Below are 11,332 nucleotides of genomic sequence, written 5' to 3' on the forward strand. Positions count from 1 at the left end.
TGCTGCAGGCACAAGGGACTGGACTTCCCCAGTCACACTAAGCTGTTCTCTTGGGTGCAGTCAAGCCCAGCATGAGGCTCAGCTTCACACACAGCACCAAGAGGTGCTCAGTGGGGTGAAGTGGCACAGGGGCAGAAGCTCTTACTTCACAGAATGGCTGAGGTTGGAAGAGACCTCTAGAGATCATCTAGTCCAACCCCCTGCTCAAGCAGGGACATCCAGAGCACATGGCACAGGGCGGCATCCAGGTGGGTTTTGAAGACCTCCAGAGAAGGAGCCTCCACAGCCTCCCTGGGCAGCCTGTTCCAGGGCTCTGTGAGGAAGTTCCTCCTCACGTGGAGATGGAACTGCCTGGGTTTCAACTTATACCCGTACTTCGTTTGCTCTTGTCCTTATTGAGGATCTGCCGCAGTTCCTGCTCCTGCTGCCCAGGCTCTGCCTCACGGTGCGGGGACTCCATGGTCACCTGCGGAACCAAAAAGAGCAATATTAGCACCAATGTAACCCCATGGAGCACGAGGCCCCTCTTGAGCCTCGCAGTCTGATGGAGCACAACTGAAACAGGCCGTCGTGTCACTTTTGGAAAGCTCATGGGCAGCCCTGGCCGACAAGAACATGTGAAGCTGTTTCATTGCAGCAAGCTGGACGTGTCTTTGCCTACAGAGACACTCTCCCCAGAGACATTTTAAAACTAGACACAGTCTATTCTGACTCACTGCTTTTCATGGTATTTTGGCATATGTGAAACATTATAATAGGGTTAAAATAGTCATGTCTAACTAATAAAGGGGAGATAAAAGTTATGCTATTAAAAGTCTGGGACTTGGTGTTTTTCAGAGCTGACATTTTTCAGAAACAATCCCAGCTCAGAGCAAGGCCAGAAAGCATTCACATCTGCACCGATGTCTTGAAGCACCCAACGTTTATAGCACCTGGACGTCTCCAACTCTCCTTGCGCAGCCCAAGCTGGGATTCCCTCACGGGAAGCCTCAGAGCATCTCCAGTGGGTTCCCCACACCTTGCAGCCAAGACTGGTGTGACCGCTGAGCTGGGGGATCCCAAGCTGGACTTCTCCTCCCAAAGGTGGGACGTGCTGGGGCTGCATTCAGGCTCTAGAGGGAAATGGGAACTGCGGACTCTTAGCAAATGTAATGACAGCACCAAACCAGGCCTGTGCTTGGAGATGGCCCAAACTTGCCTGGCCACAGGCCCCAGCAGCCTGGGCTATCTCTGAGGCTGGTGGTGCTCTGAACAGGGCGAGTGGAGTGGAAGCCTCCAGAGCTGTCGCCCATTCTCAGTCTCACTGTGATTTTGAGATGTTTGGCAGCAGAGGAGATGCACAGGGTGCTATTCTGGGCACCGCTAGGAAATTGCAGTTAAGGCTTCCCAGAAAGCAAATGAGCCCGTCAAGTGAGTAACTCGTGTCTTTAGGGCAGAGAAGCAGCGGAGGAGGAGATGAGTGGCGGTCCAGAGACACCAGGCATCCTGTACAGTCACTCTGGCTCCTAATGCAACGTGTGGAGCAGGGCGGAAAACACTGCTGTGCTCCACACATCCCAGGAGGGCCCTGCTCTCCTGCGGGCCTTGGCACAACGGCAGCTAGGGTGGAAAATAACGCATGAAAACGCCACTACTTGGCTTCCTAACCAGGCTCCTGACGTCAGAGAGCAATCCAGGATGGCTACGGGTGACTATGGATGGCCACGCTGGGAAGCGAGGGACAGGGACAGGGAGATGGTGGTGGCCACAGCATGGAAACACCCAACGGAGCAAATGCTGCTTCTATCTTGCCACCCAGTACGACGCTAAGACAAACGCAGCATTCACTGGTGCAGGGTGTAACGTGAGCGAGGCTGGCGAGTTCTGCTCCCGCCTCGAGCCCCCGCAGGCGGAGCAGGGGCCGGGCCGGGGGGCTGCGGGGCGTCCGCACCCTCACGTGCTGCTGGGCGAGCTGCTCCACTTGCTGCTGGTGCAGGCTGGCCAGGAAGAGCTGGTGCTGCAGCTGCTGCGTGTGCTTCAGCGCCAGCAAGGCGGTGTCGGAGCCGGGCTTGACGACGCGCTGCCCGATGCGCAGGTCCATGGGGGCGGCCTGGGGCACCCGCGGCGAGGTGCAGGGCTTCACAGCAGCTGTCAAGACACAAGGAGGCCAGAGCTCAAGGATCCCTCCTCGTGGCAAGTCTCACCATGCAACACGGTCTCCTGCACGGAGCAGGGCCCTCTCTGCGACCCGGAACCTGCCCTATGTCCCCTGAGGAAGCAGCACCCCGGGCATGTCCGGTCTGATGAAGACTTTGGCCTTCATCAGCATGGCAGAGATCCCCAATTCTGCCCAGCCCGGCCTCCAAGGGGGCACTGCTCCCTGACAGCGAGGCTGGGAATCCCTCGGCTGCCTCTGGACTGTCCCGTGTGGCCTGGACGCGCTGCCTTCCCACCGGAGGAGACCCGTCCTCAGCACGGGGACACCTCAAACACCCCGTGGTGACCGGCGGCTTTCAGCACCCAAACCTTGCTGAACTTCTCCTGCACGCACCACGGACCAGGGCAAAGCAGGGCGGGTTCCCAAGAGCCACAAGCCGTTGGCTTGCCAGGAAAGGCTGCAATTTGCGGAGAAAAGCCCCCGAATCCCCTCTGTGGCACATCAGCACTGCCAGGCGGGTCCCCTCAGCTGCATTTGCAGCCAGGTACTTCCTCACGGCCCATTCTGCCCTGCAGGAAGGGGTCCCAAGGGAGCACGCTGCCCCCATCCTCATTATAAAGCAGCAATTACAGAGCACACAGAGAGAACGTCGAGAGCAGCATCAGCTCAATATAAGGCTCTGCCAAAGCAACCCAAGGCAAGGGAGAGGCTGCAAGGAAACATCCCCAGCTCCAGCATCTGAGCATCTCAAGGGACTTTCTCAGTCGCCACCAGCCAAGAATCACTGTCCTGCTGTGCACCGTGAAGAGCTGGGACACATAGAGGACTACGGGTGTCAGGACCAAACTTTAGACCTTTCCTTCTCTTCCTGCTAGGGATACCAAAACACCAGGGAAGTGGGAAGAGCTGTTTAAGCAGAAGGGTTATTCAGAGGAGAAAGTGGAGGCACGTGGAGGAAGGGAGCAGCCCGACTGCCCAGAGAAGGACCAAGAAGGTCTTGAGAGCAACCAAGCGCATCAGCAGCAGCCGCTTACACCTGGGGTGTCAATGGAACCGCGAGGAGCAGAGGGCGAGGAGCGGACGGTGGCAGCGGGGCCGTGAGAGCCCTGCAAGCGTCTCCACCACCACCGCCGGAGTCTCCTGGAAAACAAGCTCGGAAGAGAAGGGGCGGGAGGGGCCGGGCCGGCGCGGCCGCGTGCCAGCATCCACACAAACAAGTCCTCGCCGCTCGCCCAGCGCCAGGAAAAAGCCCGTCGAGCGTCTCCGCAGCCAAGAGGCACCGGTGAGAGGGAGAGCCGCGGCGGCCGGAGGCTGCGCGGACCCTCCTGCGGGGAGAGGGCTGCGGAGCCAGGGCGGGCAGCGAGCTGGGAATGCGTCCCGGGAAGCTCGGGGAGCCCCACGGGCCACGCGCCCCGTCCCACCCGTGGCAGCCGCTCCGCGTCCTCGCGCGGAGCCTCGCGGCGCCGGGAGCCGCTCGCTGCCGCCGGCACCTCCTGCCGCAGCCTGAGCTCATCCGGGGCTCCGTGCGGGGCCCGGCGCCAGGGGGTACGGCAAAGAGCCCCCCGCACCTCCCGTGCTCGCGCACGGGCCGGGCCAGCTGCTCCTCTTGCCCTCTGGGCCAGAGCAGAGCCCCGCGACGGCTCCGAGGGGCTGCAGGTGCCCAGGAGGGCGGCTCTTTCCCTGGCCCCTGCTCCCGCTCTTTCCCTGGCCCCCGTTCCCGCCGGCTGCTCCACAGGCTGTTTTTCTGGGTCACCCCGTTCACGCACCTTCCTGGTGCGGCATGGGGAAGATGCTCGCGCCCGCAGGAAAGCTCCATTCCCGCGGGAAGGCGGTTTCCCAAGCGCCGCGGAGCCAGTTGCACAAGCTGCCGCGCACCTGGAGAGGCAGCGGGAAGCGGAGGCTGCAGCAGAGCCAGCGTGAGCGGGAGCTCCAGCTCTTCCCAATGCGGAGCAGGAGCTCCGGCTCTTCCCAGTGTAGAGCGGGAGCTCCAGTCTTCCCGACACAGAGCGGGAGCTCCGGCTCTTCCCGACATGGAGCGGGAGCTCCAGCTCTTGCCAGTGCGGAGCGGCAGCTCCGGCTCTCCCCGACGTGGAGCAGAAGGATCAAAAGCTCCCGGGATGCCGGCAGGCCTGGCCTCCTCCTCGGCACAGGGCCAAGGGCAGACCCGCCGTGCGCGCGCTCCGAGGCAGCGTGGGGAGCGACGCGGGGCAAACCCTTGGGCAAAACCCCAACGTTCAGGACGTGGCGGTGTGAAAACACGAGCCGGGGCAGCAGGAGGCCGGGGAACACGAGCACCGAGGAGGCCCCAAGCGCGTCACGGCATGGAGCCCGAGAGGACGCAGCTGCCGCGCGCACGCGGCACGGCCCGGAGGGAAGCGCCGGGCTCCTTCCCGCGCCAAGCGCCCGCCGAGCGGCCCTTTGCAGAACTCGTGCAACGGGGCACGTCCCGAAGGCCCCAAGGAGCTGCATGAGAACCGCAGTTTTCAGCACACGCCATGATTTTCCCCTCTTGGCTGTCGTGCGGGTGGGTTGAAGCCTCGGCGTGTTTTTGGAAAGTGATTTCCCATCTTGGGTCGATTAAAAGGTTCCCGGTTGGGTCGGGTGGAGGAACACGGGTGATTAGAACCATGTCCCGGCGCCGCAAGCAGAAAGGTTGTCCTCAGAGCCGCGCACAGGGAGCACAGCTTAGCCCGAGGGGGCTGTGCAAATGAGAAAGAAACCACACGAAAAGGGCTCTGCTGAAATACCGCAACGTTGGGAACGGGGAAATAGGAAATCCCAGAGCCGGGAGACCTCCCGTAACCCCCGTTGGCCCCTCGGGCACACGCGCCAAGCGGCTTGTCCTAATCAGGGCAGCGAGCGCTCTGCTCCCCTTCGGGTTAAAGCAGAACAGCAAAGGCTGCTGCTGCCTCCAGTGCAGCGGGACGTGCCGGGATGCGCCGGCACATGGCATGTTTGGGAGCGGGCGGTTGCCAAACGCTGATGGCTCCTCACCGAGCACATTGGACTGGGAGTTTCGAGGGCTTGAGGAACTGGCCAGATGTGGGGAGGTCTCACTGCTCCCTAGCAGGCATCAAATTCCTGCTACAAAACCAGAAGAAACGCTCGGGTCGGCGTGTAGGAAATGCCCCAAAGAGCTTTTTCCGCAAGGCTAAAACCATGTTTTTAGTTTAGTTCCTGAAAAAAAAGCCTTTGTTTTCCCAGAAAGTTTCCAAAAAATTAAATTGGAGGCACCAAATGATGCAAGTTTCACAAAGCAGCATGCAGATTATAGAATTCTTTCTTCAAATAAAGCGAGGAACCAGGACTTGAGCCAGTACCCCTGAATCCACCCAGACGAAATACATTCACCTGTGGACGACGATGCAGATCTTTTGAGCATCTGAGACCGGACGAAACTCAGCACAACTCGGTAAATCAGCTCCACGTCAGGCCTAGGGAGAGGAGCAGGGTGAGTCTGCAGAGATACCTCCCCTCGTTACTCTGGTTGGTTATTCGTGGCTCGGGACCTTTAGCTCAACGAGGCTCCCAAAGGGCCTCCGAGGTGCCGTGGGCTCCTTTACCGAAAGGCCCAGGGCCAATTTCATGGCAGGGATCCCAGCAGACTCCTGGAGTGACTGGGGAGATGCTGGATGCAGAAGCCCATGGGTTCTGGTGGTGATGGTGACCACCAGGCTGATGAGAAGCCGTGTTTGAGGAACAGATGGGTGGTGAGAGACCTTGGCAAGAGCTATCGCTAACTCAGCTACCACCTTTAGGCCTGAGTAGGGACCTTTTCTCTCCTTCCTGGGGACAAGGTGACAAGGCATCAGCAGAAGTCCCCATGACAGAATTCTCCTTTCTGAGACTCCCCTTTCACACGGGCAATGCAGAAGACCTCACCACCTTCTCAACCTGCATCTCAACCCGCTCACCAACACAGGTGTTCCCACCACAGCTCATCAGAGACACGGGCTCGCTCTAAGCATGACAGGAGCATCTACAGCTCCATGAGCAGAAGAATATGGACTAGAAGCCCTTCAGGACTAAGTAATATGCTCATCCTTGCTGCTTAAGCATGGAAGAGGTCCAGCTACATCCGCTGGGAAACAGGGATGCTTCCTTGAGCATGGAGACGCCTTGGTTGCCCAGGTCTGTGCGCGGGCCCTGCGCGGGCTGCCCTGCAGTGGGGTTGCCGATGCTCACAGGTGTGTTTTGGTTGAGGGCAGCTTTTCAAAGCACGCTCAGATCCACATCTTCAGCTTGGCCTCCAAAGTGTTTTGCCCAGAGGCCAAATCTGGTCAAGAGGATCCCAAGGTAACCCCACATCGTACAAAACCACCTGGAAGCCAAAGCCTTAATATCAGAGGAGGGTTTTACTACGGGCTGCCAAGCAACTTCCTTGACGTGAATGAAGGGCTTCCTAGGAAGAAGTGTGCCAGGCACAGGGCTCGGCTCCCCGGACGCTGTCTCTCCTCCAGCGAGGAACTCTGCAAGCTTCCCGTGCACCCTACCACGTACCTGCAGAGGAAGAGCAGCTCCGGAAAGAACTGCACAGGAAAATGCACCAAAGAGCTGGAGGATAAATCCCCACGAGGACACGTGTGGGGTCACCTGGTTAGGAGGACCTACTGGTATCGAGGCACGGATGGGCATCAGCTGGAACGGACTGTGTGAGCGGGTGGCTGTACGGGGCAGGACAGGACGAGGAGCAGGGGGCACTGAGGGGCCCATGTCCTGCAAGTGCAGCCTGGCCAGTGGGTCTGGCAGAGCTGGAGCCCTGCAGCAGTCATTCCCTGCAAGCCCTTGTCCTCCTCGCGCTCCCAGCAGCCGGGAAGCCCGTGGCAAGAGCAGCACGGGGCTCCCGGGGGCAGCCACCGGGTGCAGGAGTGCACGGTATCCCAAGGGAATACCGTGCAACCACCCCCATTTCCTCTCCAGCCCAGGGAAACTCGGGACCAAAAGGCTGTGACGAGATGCATCCCAGGAAGAGATGCATCCCAGATTTTCAGTAATACCTCCGTTTCCTTCAGAAATCTTCCGAAATCATTAAATAAATCCACGCAGCCCCCTCTATTTTGCTGTACCTTGGCACCACCAGCTACCTACAAAGGGACCTCTTGGCCTCGGGTCTCCTCTTCCCCTCTACAAGAAGCTGTCCAAGGAATTCCCAGCTCTGCCGTAAGGATTTTGAAGGCTCACGGCTTCCAGGAGAGCTCTGCACTTTGTCACCATGGTCAGGGCTGCCTTCCCAAAGCTCATCCTGAAGCCCCTCATCTCAAGCCTCTTCTGCCCCACTGATGCAGTGAAGAGCTGTGCAGCCTTCCCTTCTCCCACACGGATGCATCCAGGCTGGGAAGATGCAGTTCTCTCCTCCAAGGTCTCCTGAGGGTGTGCTGGGCTCCCTGCTGAGCATACCTACCCTGGACGGCTACGTGCTCCAGAGGAACCCGAGGCCGTGAGGCTGCACCCAGCTCAGCGCACCCCACATCCCAGCGGGGCTCCACTGCTCTGCACACACCTCGTCTCCTCCTGCTTTCCAGCGGGAAACGCCCGCTGGAAACGCCCCTTCAACGTCCTCTACCACAGATGATCAAGAGCAGAGACTTGGGCTTCAGGGCGAGAGCTATTTGTGGCGGAGGAAGGAAGCTGCAACATCTTCAGCTTCCTGTGTGAACGCATTGCTGGTGTCCTCTGCCGCGGAGCTGTCTAGCAGTTGTCTCCTCCATCTGGGTCCCAAAGATGCAGCTGGGACACCACGTTCTTCGTGCAACGGGGCAAGGTGCAGGCACCAAAGCATAACGGCAGAGGAGGCCGAAATGGAACTGGATCCCAAAGGGTCTTCTGCCTTGCCCTGGGGCCATCCCTAGGGAAGGTCCATGAGGGGTATGTGTGCGACCTGAGCTGGTGCACACAAGGAGGGATGGGAGGTGCAATGAAGAGGAAGTCCGTTTGGCTCCAGAAGGCAAAGCACTTCCACCTCTGCAAGGCAGCTTGGGCAAAACAGCATGATTTCAACCCATTTTTTTTGTGCTGCGTTTACCTCCTGCTTGTGACACTACTGCAGCAGCTGCTACCAAGCATCCTATGAGGAACCTGCTGGTACCACAGGAAACAGGAGCAAAGAGTCCTCGTGGGGCAGGAAGACGGAGGAGGAGGCTCCATTTCCCAGTCGCCTGCTCCCAAGGCAGCCCCAGCGCCCAGGAAGCACAGGGAAGCCTCTGCTATCCCAGGCGCTCCTCAAAACCACAGAACTACACAACGGTTGGGGTTGAAGGTCTAGTCCAGCCCCTGCTTCAGCAGGGACACGCGGAACACTTGGTCACATCCAGGCGGGTTGCGAGGTCTCCAGAGCAGGAGCCTCCCCAGCCTCCCTGGACAGCCTGGGCCAGGGCTTGGGCACCCTCACACCAAACAGGTTTTTCCTCACATGGAGAGGGAGCTGCCTGGGTTTCAGCCTGTCCCCATTGCCCCTTGTCCTGTCACTGGCCTCCACTGAGCGGAGTTTGGCCCCATCTTCTTCACATCCTCCCCTCTGGCACTTCCACATATTGATCAGCTCCCCTCTCAACCTTCTCCAGGCTCAACAGGCCCAACTCAATGTCTCAAAAAACCTTTCCAGACCCACTGGGGACCCAACCCAGCAGCACCGCACTCCTGAATGCAGCCTGCTGGGTGCTCTGGAGGCCTCAGCAGCGGTCAGGAGGAGTCCAGCAAAGCCCCCCAGCCAAGCCCCTCATTACAGCAGGCACCCACCAGCTCCTCGGCAGCCACTCAAGGGGCTCAAGCGAACCCCGCTCCAGCTGGAAAATGCCCAAGCCCTTTCCAAGGGGCTCCTATAAGGGCGTTCCAGCCCAGCTGGGGGCTCGGTGCCACCAAGGCGCCCGGCGGGGCCCTGAGCGAGCGCTGCCCGCGCGGCTCAGCCGGGCAGCCCGGGGCGGCAACGCGGGCGAGCGGAGCGATTGCGCCGCGCGCCGCCCTTGCAGTTCTCACGGGCCATTCCCAAGCTTGGCACGGGCCCCTCGGAGCCGCTGGCAGGGCGCCCCGTGGGGCTCATTAAGTGCAATTCCAGCGCGGCGGGCATTTCCCCGCCGCCGCTTGCAGGGCTCTTGCCGCGAGACAAAATAAACAGGGCGGCTTCGCGTGGGCGCGGGCAGGTGGCTGCACCCGCGCCCGCGCTGCGGCAGGTGGAAAACCCAAATCCCTGCTGCTGGAGACGCCGGCTCCGAGGCGCCGCTGCAGCGGAATGGGCCGGGATGGACCCAGCCCTATGTCTGCCTTGCAAAGGGAAACGGGCCCCACTGGTCGCTCTCCTTCTGCAAAGGGTTCAAAACTGGCGCCCCGGCTTAAAGCAGCGTTCAGTGCACCAGCTTTTGCACTGTCGTTTTTCTCGGAATCAGCTTGAAAACTGCTGTGCTGTGCTCCACGGTGAGGGCATCCGGGCAAGAGACGCGTGGAAGGAGACAACGAAGTTCTGCATCTCCTCCTCCTCCCATGCAGCCCGTTCCCGCCTTGGCTACCCCGCTGCAGGGCTGCCCAGCAGCAACGCACGCAATGGCACTGGGGTGGCCAAAAAAGAAAGCCAACGAGGCTTAAACCGCTGAGGACCCGGGACCCCCGGGGACGAGCGGCCCTTGCAGGAGTCTGGAGATCCGTTTTTGCTATGCTCGGAGCTGGCGCTGGCCGCTGCCAAGGAATTGCTCCATTGCCCTGGCACTGCCACACGCCTCCCGTCAGCAGCAAATCTGGAAGCTGCCGACGCTCCTGCAGGGCTGCAGGGGCCAGGGCTGCCCTTGGCCTGTGGCAGAGACGCTCGGCAGCGCCACAAAGGGGCATTGAGGGCTCGCCGGGGACGGCACGGCACGGCACGGGGAGGATCTGCTGCTCTAGGAGGACACAGCAGCAGATCCGGCTCCCGAGTCCCTCTCGGCAGAGCAGAAATGAAATAAAATGCACTAAAAAGCCAAAGGGGATCTTGGAGGCTTTCTGCTACCTGCTGTAAAAAGTTAAGAGATGTTCCATCCTAGTGTTCCTGTCCCAGGACCAACTCAAGCCACGTGGGATCGGGACTCTTCCAGGCGTCCCCGTGCCATCCCAGGTGAGCTGCAGTGGGACCTGCACGTCCTCCAGCTCAGCAGGGCCCGGGAAGCAGCAGCTGCTCTGGTAGAACTGGTAAAACGCTCCCTCGCAAACGCGTCACGGGGGATTTCTCAAGCTCTCAGCGGAGGGAGAGGTGCGGCGAGGCCTTGACAAAGATCTTTGCCTCGACCGCCTCGGGTTTACGGCTGTTAAAGGGATTTAGCCAGAGCAAACAGAGATCATTTCCCATCTTAATTAAGCCTGCTTTCACTTCCTAGCGTGTGGGAAGGCAGCGTTGCGCGGTGCAGCGGGGAGCCTGGGCTTTGCCCGAGAGCTGCAGAAGGCAGCGAAGGATTCAGAGAGTTTCCCTGGGACCATAGGCCCCCTGCACACCCAAGACAAAGCCTCGGCCTCGGTTTGCTCAAACACGCCCTCCAGCCAAGCACAACCCTGTTTCGAGGCCACGTTTCTCCATGATGAAGTAAGAGGATGTCATGCCCGCTTGCTCTTCTCGTTGCACCCCTCCTTCAAGGCAGCCCCTTCACTCGGCTTTCACTGCAGGGCTCCGGAGCCAGCACGAGCCTCTCACCCCCTGCACCTTCCCCGGGACACCCCCACGTGCGCTTCCCTACCGAGGCACTGAGCTCAGAGCGTTTGTAAAGTCAGGACCGCATTTTGTCCTCTCCAAATGCCTTAAACTGGGAGTCTGCAGCACCACAACATGCTGTGACAGGGGCAGGAGCACCGAGGAAGGCCGGGGCTGCGGAGGCAGCAGCCGGACCTCTCTCTCACTGGGACAGAAGATGTGTGGTTGCTACCAAGCCTTGGCTGCCGGGCTCCGTGCAGCTGCTCTTGCAGACAAGGGCACGGGTGCTTCAAGGAGCAGCGCAACGGCCGGCGAGGAGAAACCCTCTAGAGGCGACAAGGAAGCAGGCTGGAAACATCCTTCCTCTCCCGCGGACAATGAGCTGGAAATAGCCGGGGAGGAGCCGGGATACGGAGCGGCCGCTTCCTGCCATTGTCCTGGCGGGGATGGAGCCGGCGTAGCCGTGTCCCCGCAGCGCCTGGACGAGCCCCGCGGCCACAGCACCCTCAGCGACACCCCTCAGCCTCCCTGGACCCTCAGTGACACCCCCA

General features: G+C 60.3%; 1 protein-coding gene across 1 annotated transcript in view; it reads right to left on the bottom strand.

The window, feature by feature from the left end:
* The window catches only part of HDAC7 (histone deacetylase 7), a 76,393-nt gene that overhangs the window by 15,182 nt on the left and 49,879 nt on the right, over positions 1-11,332 (bottom strand). Inside the window, exons 2-3 of the mRNA XM_026042825.1 lie at positions 1,931-2,127; positions 376-466 (exon numbers count right to left, since the gene is read on the bottom strand). Of these exons, the coding sequence (XP_025898610.1) occupies positions 376-466; positions 1,931-2,127 (288 nt within the window). The remainder of the gene's footprint in view (positions 1-375; positions 467-1,930; positions 2,128-11,332) is intronic.

Source organism: Nothoprocta perdicaria, unplaced genomic scaffold (genome assembly GCF_003342845.1).
Source record: "Nothoprocta perdicaria isolate Ctin4 unplaced genomic scaffold, notPer1 scaffold_314, whole genome shotgun sequence".
NCBI classification, from domain to species: domain Eukaryota; kingdom Metazoa; phylum Chordata; class Aves; order Tinamiformes; family Tinamidae; genus Nothoprocta; species Nothoprocta perdicaria.